Source organism: Ctenopharyngodon idella, chromosome 3 (assembly GCF_019924925.1).
Source record: "Ctenopharyngodon idella isolate HZGC_01 chromosome 3, HZGC01, whole genome shotgun sequence".
NCBI lineage: Eukaryota > Metazoa > Chordata > Actinopteri > Cypriniformes > Xenocyprididae > Ctenopharyngodon > Ctenopharyngodon idella.
In genome coordinates, this window is record NC_067222.1 from 45,954,100 (window position 1) to 45,976,520 (window position 22,421).

Sequence of the window (22,421 nt, forward strand, 5' to 3'; positions counted from 1 at the left end):
AATTGAAAGCTTGGCAAACATCTTTGGAGAATTTGATGTTTCCCCATTCAAAGAGATAGGAGCTGCACTTGAATGCCCGAGAGGCATTTCAAAGATGGTCGCCGAGTGAAATTACTCGTCTTAAAGGAACTTTGCTATGGTGCACATACACACAGCAGTGAGTATTTAACACACACACACACACCCGGAGCAGTGGGCAGCCTTTTTTTTTGTTGCGACGCCCAGAGAGCGATTGGGGGTTAGGTGCCTTGCTCAAGGGCACCTCAATTGTGGGTAATGAAAGTGTTCATTCACTCCCCCCACCTACATATCCTTCCGGTACTGAGACTCAAACCTGCAACCTCCGGGTTACAAGTCCGACTCTCAATCCATTAGGCCTGACTTAATGCCTTTAATAACTATTTTTAACATCAAGCATGTCCAGTGCTTTGTCTCATTTGTCTCTGGTGTCAATTGTGTTGTGCTACGCATATTTATTTGCATACCACGATATAGCAAAATAGACAATATACCATTGCCAATATCATACTGCCCGGCCCTATTAGAAAGGACATCTCATAGTCTTCCATTGTTTTTTTATATGAAGTTATTGATATTTTTTATGCCCTTACCCAACACCTACCCCTAAACCTAACCTTCACAGAAACCTGTGCACATCATAAATATAAAAAAATAATATAAACATGATTTAGCCAATTTATGAGCATTTTTAACTAGTGAAATGTAAAATGACACATAAAATTTGGCTTTTAAACAACTTGAAATAAAAACTGAACAATTTACTTTTAAAAACTGTTTAATAATAATAATAATAATAATAATAAATGTTCCTGTTCATATCCAAAGTGTACTGAAGGAGTAGTACTTCACCATTGATTGAAGTTACTCACCATTTTTTTTAACAAGAAATGTAAAACTAAATGAAAGTCCAAAGATTTTTTTTTTTAATGTGATATTTATTCATAAGCCCTCTATAAAAAATTGTAATACTAAACCACGTTTACAGTTGATACTCATAAAGTATTTTTTTTGTAAAATGTTTACCCCAAAATCAAACCTTACTTTACACATGTACAATCTTTACAATGTTTCAAAGCAAAGAACAGAAAAAAATACAATGGAACAAAATAAACAGATATAAAGATATACATAATTTTTCATTAACAAAGTTAGAACATCTCATGTATCAGAGACTCTTGGACAAGCGGAATATTAAGTACATGCCTTTTGGCATAAAGAAAGCTGCTTAGTAGGACAGACGTTCCTGCGTCCTCCTTATCACTTCCTGTTACCCACCAGCCTTTGCAAAAAGCTTAGAAATGCTGAGTGCCGTTCAAATATTTAGCCAAAGTAGTATTGCACCTTTGCCATGAACAAGTGACCTGCTCTTGTAACATATCAGACGTGCTGACCTGAATATCCTTGCTCCCTCTGCAACAAAACACTTTTGACCTTCATTTGGGAACACTAATTAAGTTTCTCCCCTGATTTAAAAGGAGATTGTGTCTAACAGCAACTCTGAATCTGTGTGTAACGATTAGAGCTGTGTGACTTACAGACAGGTCCTTAGATAATATGCATGCTTAACGTATGCTAAGTACATTCACAACTCTATCCAGTGCCCTCTTGTGTCAAAACAGTCAAACATAAAGGCAGAGTACAAAAAAGGCACACATACTTGCGCGCACACACACACACACACACACACGACAATTTTATATAAACCTTGCTCTGATTACAAGTTTTTTTTAGTTTTTTAAATAAACAAAACTAATCAAATCCTAATACATATCAATTATACTGGTTTTATAATGTCAAACTATTAATGGGGAACAAGTCATAAGCCCAGGCTATATTCAGAATGGAATATCAGCTTTGTACTTAGTAAATATGGTGAAGTATGGAAGCTTTTTTCCGCCACTGAATAAAAAATAAAAAAGGTAATTATGACTTTTTATCTCACAATTCTGACTTTTTTTTAAAGTAAGAATTGCAAGATATAAACACGCAATTGCGAGATATAAAGTTAGAATTGTGAGCAATAGTTGTAATTGCGTGTTATAGTCAGAACTGTGAGATATTAACTCACAATTGCGAGTTGTAAAGTCTGAATCGCGAGATATAAAGTGTGAATTGCGAGATACATATGTGCAATTCTGAGAAAAAAGTCAGAATTGCAAGAAAAAAAGTCAGAAATGCAAGATATTAAGTTGCAATTGCGTGTTATAAAGTCAGAATTGTGAGCTATAAAGTCGTAATTGCAAGATATAAAGTCCGAATTGCAAAATACAAACTTGCACTTGCAAGAAAAAAAGTCAGAATTGCAAGATATAAACTTGCAATTGCAAGATATAGAGTCACAATTCTGAGAAAAAAGTCAGCCTTTTTTCCCCTCAGAATTGAACTTTGTAATTGACTTTTTTTTTCTCACAATTGCAAGTTTATATCTCGCAATTCTGAGAAAAAAGTCAGAATTGCGAGATATATACTTGCAATTGTGAGAAGAAAAAAAAAATCATAATTGTGAGATAAAAAGTCGCAATTTTTTTATTTTTTATTCAGTGGCGGAAACAAGCTTCCACAGTGAAGTGTATACTGTTTACTGCTTGCTATTTTTTTGAAAATAGCAAGTGCTTGTTTAATGCAGCAAGTTATTGAAAATAAAAACCCAATTTTGTGTGTAATTTACATTTGGCTTTCTGATCAAATGATGAGCTAAGAAAGAGAGAGCTGTGCTTCTGGTTCAGACATCACACTGGAAATGAAAGGTCAAGTTGAGCGCACTGTATTGTGGGATACAGTATTCCGTGCTCTGTTGTATACTGCACATTTTGGCAAATGTGGTACTGTAGGTCCTCCAGGTATACAGAAAATATGCATTCTGTGTACAGCATACATACTATATACTCCAGCAGAAAGAGAAGTATGCTATTCTAAATATAGCCTTGTATATGCTTTCCTTTTGGGCTCTCTGCAATAAGCAAGTTGCAAGGCCAAACGTGACCATGGGGACATTCTGGTAGTCCATTTGTAAATCTAAAAGGATGGGGTAAACGGTCAGGAAACAGAGGGGTCAGTGAATGGCGTCACTTCCCCTGCAGGGCTGGAGCAGTTGTCAATGGGGTGGCAAGAGGTGAAGGTCTGACTGTAGCTCAAGCCACATGAACATTAGTGCCACATTTTTGGGTCAAATAGATTGCGGCAAATAAGACATTTTCATCATGATCCATTGGTTTTGTAATAAAACAGTAACACTGACAATAAATAAACACTAATGATAAAACAACTTAAAAAAAAAAAAAATACATATATATAATACTTGAACAATACAGTGAAGATTGCATAATCAGAAACGACCATTTTTGGCACAAAAGAAGAATGCTGTGATTGTGTGAGCCTTTCAAACAGTGGATGCTCCTTCATGCATGAATGCGATTGTCCCTCACAGTGAAAAATGAGTGCATGGAGTACAGTCTGACTGTACGCCAACTTCTCTACGAACTCCAGCTGTGCCTAGTGCTCGAACAATCCCTTGCTTTTAGTGCCCTGACCCTGGGATACTAAGATAAAGAATCAGGTGTATTTCACCGTTAGCAGAAATACCCCTTTTGATGGGTGCTAAATTTAAAAATGAGCAAAGAAATATGTAAATACAGTGCAGGATGCATTTGAAAACAAAAGAAATGCATCAGATACAGTAATAACACATGTCGGAATTCTTTTTCAGGTTCTTCTGGTATTACATACCAGCGTTTTAGGTGAATCTCACAAATTCGGTCAGGAACAAACAAATCATTGTGTCCAGGTAGACTTTCTGATTTTTATGAATGTATTATATTTATGGGAATGACAATTTTCCCACATTACAGCAATGACAGTTTGGGGGTTTAAACTGCATCAGTTTATGCAAAGCGAAGAATTTCTTTATGATTTTGAAGTGAATTATGGCCTGGACATTTCTTTATGAGATTCACCCTTTTACTCTCCTTATTTGTAGACTCACATGATTAAATTCAATCACTCATGTCAAATTACTACTCATAATAAAATCTGTAGAATGATTTTAAAGTGTCAATACTTGTTTCCCTTTGTTTTAACATTAAAGTGTTGAGTCTGCAAACATAAGCAACAACAAATTGGAGTAAGACATTAGAGGAACAAATGCCCAAAGTGCAGCCGATAAAAGGATGGCATCCCATGTAACCCCTCTCCCTGAAATAGAGAACAGGGCAGGGACGCCTCCTCTCTCACTGTATCAGCAGGCCGTGTGCAGTGCAATGCATACATCATCAGTTCACCCTCTCACAGAAATCAACAACTACTAGATCACCCACTTATACAAAAATAAATCAATCAAAACATGGCAAGATAAGCCTCTGTACATTACACTTATATAAAATAGCTTTGAATATTTACATATAGACATCAACAAAAATAACACACACACAAAAAAAAAAACAAAAAAAAAAAAACAAGCAACCTGTCCTGTACAATATACACCTGAATAAAAAGACATGTTAAGAGGTACTGAAGTGTATGGCTTGATAGGAAATAATTCCCTATATATACATACATGAAATTAATATATATTATATATATATATATATATATATATATATATATATATATATATTTACTTATATGTACTTAAATATCCCTGGAATCATGAAAGTGACGTGCGGAGAGCGCCCAACACCGCCACCGCCTACAACATGGCTCAAGTCTTCACAGTCATCCGCCATGTTCTCCAAACCAAGAGTTTTGCTTTGGTGATCTAAGATCAGATAAACGGTTCATAGAAAATTATATCCACAATATGTCCATTAGATAACCTCAGAAGAGAATTAGGACCATGGAAAAACTGCATCTACTCTAAGGTATCGCTAGAGGATCATGCAGATATCTTCCCAGAGTAGACGGTTTGTGGGTATGAGGGTGGTAGTCTACCTCCTGGTCCTCCTGTCAGAGCGTCCAGTGCCCCCCCAGCTTCTTACTTGCAATGCAGCAACTCTGACTTTGGACCAAAGACAACTCAGTAGTATACGCAGACATGCAAGTCCAGTGCTAACAGAGTATGGACATCCCGTCTGCAGTGAGCAGCTGCCCACTGGTGGGGTCGTAGGTGCCGGCCAGGTAGTACAGGTCATGATAGCTCCCATCGGACTTTCTGTTGCGGGTCAATCGCTCATACTCCTCACGTGTGACCACCTGGCACTTATGAGAGATTGTCTGGACGTCGTTTTCATCCTCATGGCATGACTGGTACAAGGCATGCTAGGGAAAATGAAAAATTAATTTCCTTCAACAACTCTCACTATCTGCTAGCATTGTCTAAATACTAGGGCTGCCCCCTAATAGTCGACCAAACGTCAGTCGACCAAAATTTTATTAGTTGGTTAGTTGCAGAAAAGACAAACTCTACAGGAAGTGGCAAAGACACGCAGTGTGTGAGGGACAGATCATTAATGGCGGGTCCTTGTGGTAATTACAGTATGTCGGGAAAGAAATACAAATTTGTCTATCATCCATCGACCTCAAATATGGCTTATCATTTGAAACATGTTAGTAGCAGCAACTTTACCTGGACGCTCGCTCTAACATTACCCTAGATAAATGTGTGCTGTTATTCGGTGCATATATTCAAGTGTTTGTGTGGAGTGTGGAAGCTATAATATAGCCCGCTTACTGCAAGACATGAAGGCGCCAGTGTGACCACTTTATTCTGTGTAACAGCGGAAACAACTTAAAATACTCAGTCATTTTTGGTCATACAGATAAGAGTAATACATCATTCAAAACTGTAGGGTCTACTTTTATTTGTGTGATCTCACAATAACAAGAAAATTTTGTGCCTTTGTAAAACAATGAAAACAAAGAGGATGCGCTTTCTGCTGTCTCTGTCTCCCTAAACTGAAGCGTGTCACAAAAATGAACCAAAACTCAGCATGTAGACTATTTGCCTCACAGACATGAGAAATATATCTATAGAAAGCTTGAAATGTCTACCCTTAAATGAACCAATTATTACCTATTTTTCCTGGAACATTCATAATCAGTACCTTTGACGGTGCTTTGCGGCAAGCTTCATGCATGCGCTTGAGCACTGACTAGGCTGTATTAGATCTATATATATTAAAGGCTCATTATGGTTTAGTATACCCCAAGTATTTAAGTAATTAAATTAATATAAATGTGCGATTAGTTGAATGGCTTAAATGAATATATATCTGGATACTTACTTTGCCATCACGATGTCTCTTGCCTAGCTTGGTCTCTTCAGGGTGATAGAACCACTTGACCTTCACGACCATACTGTTCTGCCACGATTCCCAGAAACTCTCAATGCGGCCGATCAATGGCAAATGAGGCTGCCCAGTAGAAAGGAACATAGCACAGTCTCCTACCCGCACCACGTCCTTGCCACGTACTATGGCCTTGAAGAAAAGCTTCCGTGCCTTTCCCTTACGTCCACGGCGCTAATGTAATAAAGAGAGCTTCAGAGTTTTGCATATGTTTGTACACGACAATTATTTTGTTTGCTTAAAAGGTGAAGTTTACGGGAATGAGATAACAAAAATAAAGGCTGTTTCCAGCCAGGCCCATCTGCTATTGTTTGCACTATAGTTAACCACCCACTAAACAGCTTATTAAATGTAGTCACTGGTTAGAAACTCACACCACTGGTTGAGCATAGGGATGCACCATATTGGCATTGGTAACTATAATGGTAAGTACCAAACCATAAGCCTCTATACTCAGACTCCAAAAAAAAAAAAAAAAAAATGATACCAGTAAATGCTTAGTTGAGCCAGACATTGACATGACAAAACAACTTAAAGTAGGGGCTCCCAGCCAGGTTCCTGGAGCACCCTCAACACTGCACATTTAGCATGTCTCCTTTGTCTGACACACCCATTTCAGGTCTTGGATTCACTACTAATGACCTGATGACCTGAATCACGTGTGTTTGATTAAGGAGACATTCAAAACATGCAGTGTTGGGGGGCTCCAGGAACATGGTTGGGAACCCCTGACTTAGAGCAATGTTTTGAAAGCCCTACAAAGTTAGTGTTTACACCCTTTAGGATGTAAATCTGTGAATGCCTGACTTGAAGTTGGACTCTGCACATTAAACTGGGATAGATTAACAAAGCTGGAACAGAAGCGGTTATCTTTTCAACAATGACTCACTTGTGTGGGGCTTCCTGACCACCTCCACAGCTGTCTTGATGGCAGGATGGGTGACACTCTGGGCTTGGTCTGGTCTGCTAGAAGCCGTTGCCTCTTAACTAGATCTTTAGAGGTTTTGGAGAGTGAACTAGGACACTCTTTCCTCTTCAGTGGCTTGCTGCTAGCACTGTGGTTGCTATGCCCTTCTTTGGCAGTGGACACGGCCACAGCTTTGGCCACAAAGGTGTGCCGTGGGGGTCCCACAGGGGGTTCAGGGGTCTGGAGCAATGAATGGTGAGGGGTCAGGCAGCTCTGGAGTAGCAGCGTGGAGCTTTCCTCATCCTCTGAGCTGTAAGATGAGTCATTTTCAGAAGAGCACAGACTGGAACTCGAAAGAGAGCCTGAGCTGGAGGAGCTGGAAGAACCTGAGGAAGATGAGGAAACTGAGATGCGTGAGAGAAATTGGCCAGCTGTTCTCAAACCTCCAGAGGCAGAAGCAAGTGCAGCACTACCTGTCCTTCTCTTCACCTCTTCCTCTTCCTCATCCATGTCTGAGTAAGAGCTGTGGCAGTCTCTGTGGCAGCCAATGTTCAAGTCTCCATACTCACTCATGGGCATTGATGGTGGGGGCTTCCTCTGGACTGATGTCCCTTTCAGCAGGAGCTCTGCTCGTGAGCCATCACCTCTCCTGTTGTCCTTGACCAGTAGAACTGGGTGTGAATAAGCCTCTGCCCTGGGAAGACCACCTACACCATTGGAGCCAAATCCTGAGGCTCCCAGCAACAGGAGAGCCTTACTGTTCTTGGTCTTTGGAGATGTTACTCCTTCATGGTCCAATTTGACTAGAAATTCTGCTTTCTTGCCCCGAGGTGGTGCTGGCTCCTCAGTCCTCTTCTTTTGACCATAAGAGGTGTTCTTGCCCTCTAGTGAAATCCCAGATGTTTGGCTCCCAAAGGATGAATAACCATTAGCTATGCTGCTGAAGGAGTCTACCTCAAAAGAGCTACTGCTAAAGAGGCCTTTGGTTGGTGTCGTCATGGATACTGAAGGTCGAGAGGATGTTTCCGCCACCCTGCCTTTCAAGGCCTTCTTCGAAGCTGAGCCATTGAGCTGGAAAAAGTTAACAGGCATTCTCTTCCTGGGTGCAGCCACTGATGGCCATGTCAAAGCAGATACTGAGCTCTTGGCTACACTGTCTAAGAGAGACTTCTTTAGCCCTGAACCTTTAGGCCTCCCTGTAAGGAAAAGAAATGTTTACAGTAAACCCTAGGTTGATCAACATTCACAGAGTCTTAGACAGCATTTATGGGCATCATAGGCACATTTGGAAAGCTGTCTAGATAGGCAGCTCACTAGATTTTGAGGCAAAGCGATTTCTGGTGGTTTATTGGAGAAAGAAAAGGCAGAGAGTCAAACCTGGTCTTCTGACTGGCTTGTCCTGAGTTTTGTATCTGTCTGTTCTTGCAGTCCTGCTTTCTTGCATATAGCTATTTTTGCCAAGCTGCCCCTCAGGGACAAGCACAGGACTCAACTCAGCACCTGAAAGAGCAAATAATTTTTTTATTGACCTTTAAAGATTGTTACAATGTATGTCAAATATACAGTGTGTCAAGTCAATGACAGAAGCTCTGTTCCAAATCCTAGGCTCTGCCTGTAATACTTGTATTGTACAACTAGTATTGTTATTTTTATTCTTTAGTTTTGGAGTTGGCTCATTGTAGAGAGTGGGACAATGAATAGGAAGAAGTTTCTAAGGCTAAAGGGGCTAGAGGTTTTGGCCACAAGGTTGCTGCCTAAATGGTTTTAAATTAATTACTTGTTCAATTTTTGCTATTTAGAGGTGGTTTGGTGCTGTTCAACTGGTGGAACAGCATAGTCAAAATATTTAGAAAAAGCAAAGCATGGTCTTTTTGAAGGAGCTGGTTGACTTTGCTGATGAAGCCATCCAAGAAGCCTGCTGGGGACCATCACAGTAGACAGAGCTAGCTCACTAGGTTTTAAAACAGAGCTAATGACCAATTCTAATAAGAATATCTAGTGAGGTAAAACTATAAAATGCAAAGTGGGACCTACATTGGATTTGATATCCAGGAGGAAGGAAGCGAATATTAGAGAGAGAGATCCACCCTCTATCTCCATCATCAAACTCCACCATAACCCCACCAGGTTTACCTTCATCACCACCTAGAAGACCACCAAAACTAGGTTAATGTAATTGAATCACTTTTCAGTAGTTCGTTAACCTTTAAATGGGTTAAAAAAAAAAAAATATTTCAAATGATTCTAAGGACAGGGAAAATACGTGTCTGTGTGTGTCTCACCCCTTCGCACATATCCCGGGTAAAGACAACGCGAGCGCTCACTCCAGTAAGCACACACTCTAGTCCCTTCTGTTAGCACAGTCTCAGTGTCAGGGCGTACGTCCAGTACCTAACACACACACACAGGAACAAACTTCTGTCAGGCAACGCTATTGAAAGTGGTTTTGGACTCCCAAGATGATAAATGACACACACACAGAAGTCAATCAGTGAGGCCCTTATGAAAGCAGCACTTATCTCATGCCAGCATGTTAGGGCTGAAAGCCACGGAAGCGGAGGTGCGGTAAACACTAACTTGCTGAGTAATAATGAGGAGTGTGTGAATGGTGCGACTGTGATTGCAGGTTTGCAGCATTTCTCTGTCTAACAGAGCGCCCAGATCCCTCCATTCAGCTCAAACCCCTTTCAGGTTTCTTTAATTTACTGTTGCTATGGCAACAGGCACTCTCTGACTGATGGGATGTGAAGCTGGAAGGTTGTGCGTGTAGATTGGTGTCAAAGGTACATGGAGGACTGGAACGCTCTGGAAAGTGGAAGTTCAGTGTAATTAGAGACAGCTGCTGTAGACCGTTTACACAATGAAACAGCTGAATAACACAAGTGTGTGTGTGTGTGTGTCTGTGTGTTGAATAGAAAATAGAAATATGAACTATTTAGAATAAAGCAGTAACAATAGGAAATGTTTGAGTAGAGTTGATACAGTACACTACTGATGATGTGTCCAATGTAGAGTAACTTGGCTGATTAATTAAATGTTTTCAGTTTCAAAATCTACCGTCTGCCTTGTGATTTCAGTGTAAATACTATGTAAATGCTACATTTCAGCTTCAATTTTTTTTGTATGTCTAATTTTCTAACAATTGTTTTAGCATGGCAGGTACATTGACTAATCAGGTTTCAGGACAGTATCTATCCATTTTATCATTGTATATTTATGGGCAACCCTGCTCTCTAGACATCGCCATTGGCCACTAAAAAAACTATGGGTCAACCACTAATCTATCTAGTAAATGAATACGTGTACTAAGTCAATGTTTTGTGTCAGTGCTACTGATCCTTGTGCAGGATGTTATTAGAAATGTGGAAAACAAGTGAGTCAACACCACTGATCTCTCCCAACACAAACACACGAACAAGAAGGAAACAGGTTACAAGCAAAACTGAACAGACGCCAAGAATGTACTGCAGTTTACACTATATAATTAGAGTCTATTGGCTTAGATTAGCTACAATGTTGTTGTAACCTGTGAAACTAACGTTGAGGGAGAACGGCCCTCCTTGTGGGCGTGTGCACACAACTTTGTGTTCAGAAACACAGTTTTTTGATATTTTTAACACTCAGTCTTATCGCCAGTCATCCATAAAATATTGTATGACTGTTTTCAAACAGGTTTCCCACATCTGGTCAGGCAAAGTCATATGGGGTTGGAACAAAGGTGAGTAATAGCGCTTTTCCACTGCGTGGTACTACTTGGCATGGCTCGGCTCGCTTTACTTTCGGTTTGCTTTTCCTCTGCAGTTTAGTAGCGCTTCAAAGTGGGTGGGATTATAGACTGATCGTTATAGTCGCGCCACCTCTACTGCCGTGGATCCGCTCCTTGTCTACCAACGAGTCTGCACCTCATCTAATGTCCACGGTACAGCCATTTCTTTTTTCAAGTTGCGTGTGACGGTCGTTTAAAGCAAACAATTGATACTGCGGTGGCTGTTACTGACTATTTAAATCTAGTGGGTTTGGTGTCTTGTGTTTCAAATCCAATTACGCTGGTAGCGACGATTCTCTCTGACCAATCAGTGGTCTGCAATGTTTACACATCACATTTATCGGTACGCTTGGAACCTCGACCGAAGTGGTACTATTTAAGCGAGCCGTACCGTTCCGTGCCGAGCTGTCCCATGCAGTGGAAAAGCCCCCAAAATTGTGCCGTAACAAGCCGTACTGAACCGGACCATGCAGTGGAAAAGCGCCGTAAGTGATGACAGAATTTTCATTTTTTTGAGGAAATATAACAGTGGTGAAGATAGTGTGAAAACCAGTTCTCTGCATGTGCACATTCACCAACAATAATATGGGCATCTGAAATGCGTGAACACGTCCTGAGAGTATAGCCACTTATCCTGGTGGCTGTTGAGGGAAATGTCAATTTGCCCTGCTGGCATATTATAGAGGTTTGCTGTGGGATTTCATATGTTGTGATAAAAAGATATGAAGGTGCCTGAAAGGCCCAGTGCTCACTGAATAATGTGATGTGCTGTGTGCAGGCGTCTAGAGGAGGTGGATGTGATTGGGTTTTGGCTGCTAAATAGTGACAGATGCTCCTCACCCATTTTAAACAGGATGTACTTTCCTTTAACAGGGTAAAAATCAACAAATGATTAGTAAAAGGAGATTCTTAAACTTCAAGAACAATATTTGTAAAAGTTAAGAAAAATGAAATGAGTTTATTTAGACTTATTGCAATGAATTTAATATAAGTTGGATGTTATTTGGGGCATTATTTGATGTATTTAAAACTAGCTACTTTTCAAGCTACTAGGTTAATTTCCTTTTTTATTAAATCTAAATTCATACAGCACCAAAAACATGGCATTTGTCCCTATTAAGCTTTTAGAAAGAAAAAGTAACAGGTCACCAAAGTGTACCGTATTTGTGGAAAGTGTCAAGAAGAGTCTGTGTGTTAATTAGGGGTGTAACGTTCTCTGTAAAAAAAAAAAAAAAAAAAAAAGAAAAATTTACAGTTCTCCACCAACGGTTCGGCATGCACTTGCAATCTGACAATGCATATCCATTATAATATGGTTTGTTGAAAATAATGCGTAAAACAGACAGACAGAGTTAGGCTAATATATGTTTCTGTTGATGGATAAGCATTCTGGCTTCCCCTAAACTTTGTTCAATGCGAGTGCCGTATGATATAATATGACCAGTCGTTTACACCGTCATCACCCAGATGTTGATAGCGCGCAAGCGCAGGTGAGACCTGACCAGCACATATTGTTTAAGCCTGGTCAATTTAAACATTCAAGCACCAAAAAACATGAAAGAGCACTCATTCGAAGCACGCACTCAGACAGCAGGCAAATATTGAGTTCTTTGATAAGTCTTGCACTTAAACTGAGAAATTCACACAAAAATTATGTCAACATGACCGTTTTGGCGAGTATCCTAGCAAGGTTATGTCTTAATTGAAAGTAAACAGTCGAGAAAGACCAATCATGTGTACAGTATCAGTGTACTGGATCCGTGCATTATGTCTTAAAGTGACAGCAGTTTATATATTCCTGCTGTCTGTGTTTTTAATGTTAATCAAACAATGAAAGACATGGAAATCGCTCACTGCTCTTGACTGAAAAATGATTTTATTTGACTATTTTTATAGTTCTTTTTTCTCTGATCACGGCACATACATACCATACCGAAACCGTGACCCAAAAACCGTGATAAAAACCAATCAGAGAGTAATTTGAAGCATTACGCCCCTAGTGTTAATGTGTGTACATGTAGGTGAAAGGGTGTGAACGGGTAGAGCTTGATGTGGTGTGAAGAAAACTAAAGCAAAAGGTGTGCAGGAAATAGGACTTTAGGAAATTGTGTTGTGTATAGGGATCTCAGGAAAGAGGATATTGTTCTGCGCTGCTCTTTAATGGAAGAGGGGATTTTGGAGGATGTGGTGATGTGTGTGGGTCCTGAGAGGCCAAAGCTCAGAGCGTAGGCAGGTTTGTTTGCTGTAAGTGGGAAACTCACGGCTTCCTGCAAGAGCTGCTCCAGGGAGTAGATTCTGGGTCGGTTTCCTCTCTCCCTGTCGATAACAATACTGTAGCTGGAGAGAGAGCAGAAAGTACAAAGGAGTTATTTTCAGCGCTGTGTGTAATGCTTGGCCGTCCGTGTCAAACTCCTACGGAAAGCTCACTTTCATTGGCTGTGACTGATTCTCTTCAGCAACACTTCTACTGCTGAACAGAGGGCTTAGAGGAAGTGATGTTGCAGGCTGACTAGTGCAACCTGTGGGAAACTAGTGGGTGATGATCACTGCTCATTTAACTGTGGTAGTGAGCATAATCCTATTGAAGTAACGTTAATCAAAACAGCAACAGGAGTTTACGATAGGTGCAATACATTCTGTAAACAGGCACGCACAGAATGTGCACCTGTTATTCACAAAGTAACCTACTACACATCCTCCACCCCTCGCAATTAAATATTTTAGTTTATTACACGGCTGTGTTGAACACTTGATTCTAATGGTTAAAGGGATTCTTCACCCTGAAAAATTAAAATTCTCTTATCATTTACTAGAAATGTACATGACTTTCTTCTGTGGAACACAGAGATTTTTAGAAAAATATGGTATCTACCTCTGTGATACCACATAATGCAAGTTGATGACAGTTCAGAAACCACACAAAGTGAACACGACGGTAATCCATACGACACCAGTTGATGAATCAGTGTCTTACGAAACGATAGCTGTTTGTATTTTTCAACTATAAACCATATCGCTTCCGATCAACTGTCAAATGCAGGTTCATGAGTTCTCGCTTGACGTAAACATTGTGAAGCATACAGAAAAAAGTGACATCCTCTGTGCTTCAGCATCACCTTTTTTTTTGAGTTTCACATTCTTTCATCACGCAATGTGCTGACGTTGCGCTTCACGGTGCTTTTATGAACCTATGTATGACAGTTGGCTGGATGTGATGGTTCATCATTTAAAATGAGTAAATTATGAATGAATTTTGATTTTGGAGTGGAATATCCCTTTAATAGTGGTATTTTTTATGTATCATGTAGGGCTGCTGGATCATGGCAAAAATCATAATCATGGTTATTTCTGGTCAATATTGAAATCACAATATAATTGGTGGGCTATATGCAGGGGTGCACATAACTTCTCAAGGGAGCACCTGGAGATGTTGCTTGGTACTCACACTTTACGTGGCACACTTATCTTAAAAGCTGTCCTCATCACTTTCCTCCTGACTGCTCTCCTCACTATCTTCTTTTCTCTCCATCATGGTAGATGATGATAATGATTTTTTATTTTACTCACATTAAAGGTGCTCTATGTAAGTTTTTGACTGTACTAAAGCATAAAAATACCATAATATGTTTGCAGATATTTATTAAACATGCTAAGTTCACATACTCGTTTCTCTCAAAACTCATTGCTACAGCCAGTTATTTTACTTTGAAATTTTTGTTCCGTGTCGGAATTTCTGTTTTTGTTTTGGTCTGTGCAAGACCGCACGTTGCCAATTTACCCAATAGTATTTCGCCACCCCGGGTTGCCAGTTGGCGGAAAACACATGCAGCGAATTGCAGCCATTGAAGCCAGTGAACAAACTGGGTCAGAGATCGCAGATTCTACCCGACCTAAAAAGCCTCAGCATCCATCTAAAAATATCTATGAACGGGAGCATATTAAAACGCAATATCAAGTCATCATAAATCAATAAATCAACTAATTATCTTACAGTGTGCAAGTCTCCTCGCCTTCCAATGTCTTCAAACTGGCAACCCGCGTGAGTGTTCAATTTGGACTGCAGTACCCATTTCAACCACTAGCTGTCATTCTTACATAAAGCACCTTTAATAACACATACAGCAAGAATATTAGGCTGCTGTCACTTTAAGAAGGAAAGCACGGACCGAATAACTGACACACATCTGGTTTCTTTCTCAACTGTTCACTTATGACGCGCGTTTCGGGGGTGTGAGGCTGTGCGTACAGATAACAGCTTGCGAGTCGCGATTTTTGCCTCTTCTTCCGCTTTTAAAATCATTTGAATGTGTTAACTGGCGAGAAAAAACACGTCCAAATGATAAACTTTCACTCTATGATGGTTAAATTTAGCAGTTAATCCGCGTATCACATGCGTGCCGAACCGTTGGACCTTATCCGTATGGATCACGGATTAACTGCGATCCGTTGCACATCTAATAATTAAAGAGCACACTTATCATCATGATTTCTATCTTACCAGAGATGGAGAAAAATCCTACTTCAGTAAGTATACGTGTCCCTGTGAACCGGTCCTCAAAAATGTTTGTACTCAAAACAGCGCTTCCCTCCATGTTTTCTGATGCGCATCGTTTATTTTTTATCACGCATGCGTATCTGCGTACCTCTTATGTGCACCCCTGGTTATGTGATATGAAGTCTTTTTAAATATCAGTGAAATTTCACAACTATCGATACTTTAGCAAAAACTAATACTAGATTAACTAATGTAACAAAACAGTCCTCACAAAACAGTTACAGAAGACAAGTAAACACTCAGCTATACAATAAGAACAAAGAAACTAATTACAAACAAAAAAGAAGAAATAAATACAACAGAACAAAAATATAAATTAAATAAGCACTGTTTTAAGTTTTTCATTTTGACATTTTTGTGTGTACGTGTTTAGGTGCAAATCCAAAGCCCATTTGCTTATCCGCTTTTGGCTCCAATTTGGAGCGCGCACAGAGAAAGCCGTCTGGGGAACAGTGTCTCTTTCGTGGCTTAATGCACTTTTAATAACCCTGTTTAATATCAAGCACGTCCCGCAGTTTAGCAACAGAAGTCTGTTTTTTTTTACAACACTCACTTATTCGGCTGATTTGGATGTTAATTTTGGCTTAGGAAGGAATGAAAGCGCACCGCTGTGAAGGAAAGGAAGGCGCGCGGAACGCAATGCGGCAACGGCACAATAATCACTTTACCTCGATTATCTTGTTTTGATAATTGTTGGAAGCCAAAATTGAAATGAAAAATCAATTGTGATTAATCGCACAGCCCTAATAGAATGTTAAATAGTATATCTGACCGTTGTCCCTGGCAAGCAGTTTTCTACACTTGTTCAATGTCTCTCATATTACTCCTTACTCTCTTCTCATATAATAATATAAGTTAAAATCAATTTAATATTTCATGCCATTTATTTATTTGATAAGTAGCTCTGTAATAAGCAGGATAATGTACAGTCAACCATGCCAGTCATTAATGCAAAATAAATTCTTATAGGATTACACAAGACCCCTCTGCTTTTTATTACTTATGAATTTTTATGAATTTGTGCCATTTTACCATAGTTAAAATAATTCCACAGATTTTCCCCCAAAATCCAAATATGAAAACTCTGAAAACAGTTAAAACAGCTCAAAAGCAGTAAATATGCTGTAAGGGTTTTTTCTGAGTTATACACTTACACATCAGGTGACTCCAGAGTTTGCACACGGGCAGCATACAGTAGTTCATCTTCTTTGGAGATCAGAACCTTGAGTCCATCGGTCAGAAGCTCTTTGGTCAGAACACAGTTCGGAGGAGCTGCAAGATGAAAAGCATCAACTCAAAATACAGTTTTACATAACAAACGACGACTTCACGTCATGGAAAACAACACCAGTCACCCATTAAGTCTTACATAGACCACAAGTATCCATTTCTTAATGGAAGTTTTGTTAAACAGCTGTTCACCTGGAGCAAATCTGCCATTTGAGGACACCTTCCTCTCTTCATCCTCGTCTGAGAAGCTACTGTCCTCACCCAGGTGGAAGCCCTCATCTGCTGCAAAACTCTCCATCAGACGGCTGACCGCTCGACCTTTAGACTGAACCACAGAAACGGAACTGAATCGCTTGAAGGAAATGGAGGAAAACTCTTTTCTACATTCAGCAAAAAATGTTCTCACATGTCAGAGCGTGTGAACATCACATTTACATGAAGGTACTTCAGCAAGAGAAGACAAGTGTTAAATGTACCAAAAGATGTGTTTGTATGTGTACCTCTCGTAGCCTGGTTCTCCGAGTACTGCCGTTATCATCACTGTCTGGCGACTGGGCCTCGGTCGATAAGTAACTTCTCCTCTGCAGTAAGGAAAACTTCAAAGATTAGTTGCAGAATTCAATTGTATGAAACCAGATATAAGTTTGAAAACACCTACTTGTTCATAATTAGTATTTTCCACAGAACAATAGTGAAGTCTTTAAAACTAGGATACATTTCCTAGTGATAGGTGCGTATTTCAATTGCCTTAAAGTTATTAAAGTACATGTACAGTACCGGTCAAAAGTTTGGAGACATTACTTTTTTAATGTTTTTGAAAGAAGTCTCTTCTGCTCATCAAGGCTATTGTTAAATATTATTACAATTTAAAAGAATGGTTTTCTATTTTAATATACTTTAAAATATAATTTATTTCTGTGATGCAAAGCTGAATTTTCAGCAACATTACTCCAGTCTTCAGTGTCACATGATCCTTCAGAAATCATTCTAATATGATGATTTATTATCAATGTTTGAAACAGTTGCGCTGCTTAATATTTTTTTTGGAACCTGTGATACTTTTTCAGGATTCTTTGATGAATAAAATGTTTAAAAAAAGAACAGCTTTTTTTTTTTTTCCTTTTTTTGTGTAACAATATACACTACTGTTCAAAAGTTTGGGGTCAGTAATATTTTTCTTTCTTTTTTCTTTTCTTTTTTTAAATAAATTAATACTTTTATTCAGCAAGGATGTGTTAAATTGATAAGAAGTGATATAACTCTTTTCTAACAATATAAATCTTTACAATTTTGAATAAATGCTGTTCTTTTTAACTTTGTATTCATCAAAGAATCCTAAAAAAGTATCACAGGTTCCAAAAAAATATTAAGCAGCACAACTGTTTCCAACATTGATAATAAATCATCATATTAGAATGATTTCTGAAGGATCATGTGACACTGAAGACTGGAGTAATGATACTGAAAATTCAAAATTGTCCTGTCTTGCCTTTTGTTGAAATGCAAACCACAAATTATTAAGTTACCGATGTTACTGAAAGTCAAACTGTTACATGCAAACATGTGTATATCTCTGTATACAATTATCTATACTACTCTATTGCATCCTATTACTATATATAAGCATAAGCATGCTTTCTTTGAAAAATATTGTGGATCCCTGTACCCCATGTTCTCTGTTCTCATTGCTTACCGTGGCTCTCAGCATGGAGCTCTTCCTTGTGGCTCTCTTCAGCCTCTCGCTGCTGCTGCTGGGAAATGAGAGAAGGCTGCTGCTCTTTCTGTAATGACCCGGCCTGCCCGCGATCCCAGGCCAGCGTTTGTCCTGCAGTCTGGGCCTCCCTGGTCGCCTTCTGACACCTAGTGGTTTGGGGACGGTGACGGATCTACAGGGGGCCCGCCGTTTCACCTTCACGTCCCCTTCTGTTACAGCACGATACTGAGATCCTGAATGATTTTCACAAAATAGAAAGGGTTAGAATAAAAAAAGCAGGTGAGGTGTGTCTAACACTGGGCTTTTTGATGACCTTTACCATAAAGTTCTTGTCGTTCCCGCTTAATCTTTGCCTTCTGATTGGCTTCCAGTTTGACAACAGAGAAAGGGGAGGGGCCTGTAACAGCCGACAGATCCCTCAACGCCGGAGCTTTGATGTCCTGGCCCTCCTCGCTGCCGTAACTGCCTTCCTCTTCATCTTCTTCTGTATCATGAAAATGGCATTTCAGTGTGGCTGTTCACATCTGACTTTAATATATATAAATATCCAAACAAAATATATTGGAAACACTATAAAGAAATGGTTGCAGTACAACTACATCTTGATCTAATTTGGAAATCTTCCTGTGCAAACATTTGTACACCATATGAAATAAAGAGTTATAGTGTTGCTGTCAGGAGGTTTCTGAGGTGCTTAAGTAGCAAGTAAACTAGACATTCATGGGAACAACTTCATATTCTGCTTGATTTCCATCTGTGAAATTGGTATTTAAAATGTTTACTGACAGAAATTCTGATCACAAAGTCTGCAAACATTTTCCTGTAATTTCATTCAATTTTTGTAAGTTTGCGAATCTAGATTTGCACAGTTTTTTTCCATTCCAGTCTATTATTGTGGTATTAAAGGGATAGTTCACCCAAAAATTAAAAATCTGTCATTAATTACTCACCATCATGTCGTTCCACACCCATAAGACTTTTGTTCATCTTCGAACCACAAATGAAGATCTTTTGGATGAAATCTGGATGAAGACATTTCTGTCCCTCCATTGACAACCTACGCAGCTACCACTTTCAAGCCCCAGAAAGGTAGTAAAGACATCATTAAAGTAATCCAACATGTGTTGGAGATTCATATTTTCTAAATAAAGTGGTAAATTATGTTTTTTTGAGCAAACAAAGTACTCGCATCGATTCATAAAATTGAGGTTAAACCCTGAAGTCACTTGGATTACTTTAACGATGTCTTTACTACCTTTCTAGGGCTTGAAAGCGGTAGTTGTGCAAGCTGTCAATGGAGGGACAGAAATCTCTCAGATTTCATTAAAAAGATCTTCATTTGTGTTCCAAAGATGAACGAAAGTCTTACGGGTTTGGAATGACATGAGGGCGAGTAATTAATGACAGATTTTTCATTTTTGGTGAACTAACCCTTTAACTATTTCATATAAACACAACCCAAAATGACATATTAAGATTTGTTTGGTTGCTTTACATGTTGGTCAGGTGATCTCTTCCTGTCTAAGCGGACCAAACAAAGTAGAACAGACCAAGAGTACAAGACTAACACATGTGAACGTTTCCCAATGTACACACACACACTATCTCAGTTTTCTCACTGCCACTGGGGGCACATGCACTCAATTAAGAAATATCCAAGACATCAACTGCATTTGTGTGAGAGAGGAAGAGAGTGTTGAATAATTGCGAAACATTTGAAAGCTTTTCTTACTTTTCCAAGATAAGACAAACTGGCTGACACTCACCTTGCTCAGAGGACTCGCTCTCTAGGGGGGATGTCTCCCCGTCCTCATCCACTTCCTGTCCCCTGCCCTGCGGGATCCTGGCCCCTGACTGCTGCAAACAAACTGCTGATCCAGGACTTTTCTTCCTTTCCCTTTTAACTGCCACTGGCTCGTGCCTCTTCCAGCACTCTTGTGTCCCGCTGTCCCCACTCGTGGCTGAAAAGAGAGCAAAACACAATCATTTCCATGCATACACGACTTTATACTATATCTGAAAACACGGCATGTCCTTTGATTGCATTGAAAGGACATAATGGACTTTGCAAAAGTCCATAATTTAGTCAGAAAGTTTAGAATTTCAATACTAAGAGTGTGCATTGTGGTTATTCTGACTACTTGAGTACCTGACAGATAAACTACATCTCTTTTGGCATCTCTTATGATTTCAAGTTAAGAATTGCTTCAACTTTTGATAAACATTGATCAGCGAACATAAACAGAAGCTCAACCACACAAGGACAAACCTTATTGGTTCTCGCATGTCAAGTGAACATGCTTGAGCTTCCGTTTCCATAACTGATGTGTGCGCTGATGAATGTTTATATGTGAATAAAAGCCTAAATTAAATCTTTTCATCATATGAAGCGATCGAGTCTCTTCAGAAAATTTTGACTAAACCACTCAATTCATATGAATTTGTTTTACAATCTCTTTATGAACTTTTTGAAGCGTCAAAGTGGTAGTCGCATAGCTGTCTATGGAGGGACAGAAAGCTCTCAGATTTCATCAAAAAGATCTTCATTTGTGTTCCAAAGATGAACGAAAGTCTTACGGGTTTGGAACGACATGAGGGTGAGTAAATGATGACAATTTTCTTTTTTTTTTTTTTTTTTTTCTTTTTTAAGTCTAAGCAGTAAATCATAAATCAATAAAAAAAATGGAGCATTATTTTAACAAATGTAGATTGTACTGACTTCTATTTTTCAAATGTTATCTTAATATCCTGAGATGGTGATATTTTGTTCTTTACTGTTACATAACCTTAGCTTTGTCTTGTTAAAACCAAGTGACACATATGATGATGGTGACACAATGCCATCATGGAAGATGGGTTTTACCTGTATCGCTCAGGCTCTCAGACTCATTGGCTGCGCTGAGCTGTGTGGAATCTCTTTTGGAGTTACTGTGGCCAGAGTACAGGTTCTTAGATGTTGAGGAAAACTCTCGGTCTCTTGACGCAGCTCCAGATGTATGTCGTCCACCTGAGACCTTCTGCTTGAGATGACTTATTTGTTGATCAAGGGTGCTATTCTTCCTGTAACACTGTGACTTCATCTAAGAGAGAGCAACAGGAGGAGTAGACATATTAATGTAATATGACCAACATCAAGACTTTTTCTGGGCTACTTTTTGATCCTTTGCCAAGCCCCTAAAATCACGCTGTTCGCATCTCCAAATTAATCCTATGGGAGCAAGAGTAACCAAAGGCGGTACAGCTCAGCAAAGGGTCATTAAAAAAAGCATGAGCATCAATTGCCGATAATTGGCTTAAGGGAGCGAGTGAAGAAAGGACAAAGACTCATGTTTAGAGGACTAACCTGTGTAGAGCTGAGACGGCTAAACCCTCGATTGGACAATTTTTTCTTCTTCTTCTGAGAGTCTCCACCTCCCCGGTGCTCCTCTGCTAGTGGACTTAGGCCCGCCCCCACCAATCTGTCAATCAAACAACAGCAGAGCCTGTTACAGACAGTGTCGCTCAGTAGTGGTGGATATTTTGATTCATCCCATAATCCATTTATTTATATTTGTTACGTCATTACCGCGGTGTCTTTTTAAGTCATTGAATCATTTACTCAGCAGATTTGTTCAAAAGTGTTATGTGACAAAATCAAGTCTTATTATCCTTTAGTAAAACTGATAACTGATTTCTCCACAAATAACCATTTTTATTTTTTATTTTGACAACTTTTGAGCTTGAATTTTATCAAACTATAGAAAGAACAACAACAATAGCATACATAAATTAGGTTAATTCTTCGGCCATTTTCTTTCTGTGTTGAATGACTCATGCCCCCTATCGTTCAGTCAAAACATTCTCGGCCACAAAAATGTCCCAGTTCGTTCAGCGTTGCTCCATCTTTCAGATTTAAAACACGGTCTCATTTAGTGATGGGTGTATTTGTTCAGCAGGTCCAATAAATG

The 22,421-nt window shown here is 39.3% G+C and overlaps 1 protein-coding gene across 2 annotated transcripts in view; it reads right to left on the bottom strand.

The window, feature by feature from the left end:
- Positions 1–935: 935 nt before the first annotated feature.
- The window catches only part of LOC127509030 (BAH and coiled-coil domain-containing protein 1), a 99,693-nt gene continuing 78,207 nt past the window's right edge, over positions 936–22,421 (bottom strand). For both annotated transcript variants that reach the window (XM_051887452.1, XM_051887453.1), the window contains 15 exons: positions 21,818–21,932; positions 21,338–21,554; positions 20,241–20,435; positions 18,794–18,958; positions 18,454–18,707; positions 17,261–17,341; positions 16,953–17,085; positions 16,685–16,802; positions 13,237–13,312; positions 9,492–9,600; positions 9,244–9,354; positions 8,587–8,709; positions 7,192–8,405; positions 6,240–6,476; positions 936–5,274 (listed from right to left, as the gene is read on the bottom strand). In XM_051887452.1, the coding sequence (XP_051743412.1) occupies positions 5,065–5,274; positions 6,240–6,476; positions 7,192–8,405; positions 8,587–8,709; positions 9,244–9,354; positions 9,492–9,600; positions 13,237–13,312; positions 16,685–16,802; positions 16,953–17,085; positions 17,261–17,341; positions 18,454–18,707; positions 18,794–18,958; positions 20,241–20,435; positions 21,338–21,554; positions 21,818–21,932 (3,358 nt within the window). In that variant the 3' untranslated portion in view covers positions 936–5,064. The remainder of the gene's footprint in view (positions 5,275–6,239; positions 6,477–7,191; positions 8,406–8,586; positions 8,710–9,243; positions 9,355–9,491; positions 9,601–13,236; positions 13,313–16,684; positions 16,803–16,952; positions 17,086–17,260; positions 17,342–18,453; positions 18,708–18,793; positions 18,959–20,240; positions 20,436–21,337; positions 21,555–21,817; positions 21,933–22,421) is intronic.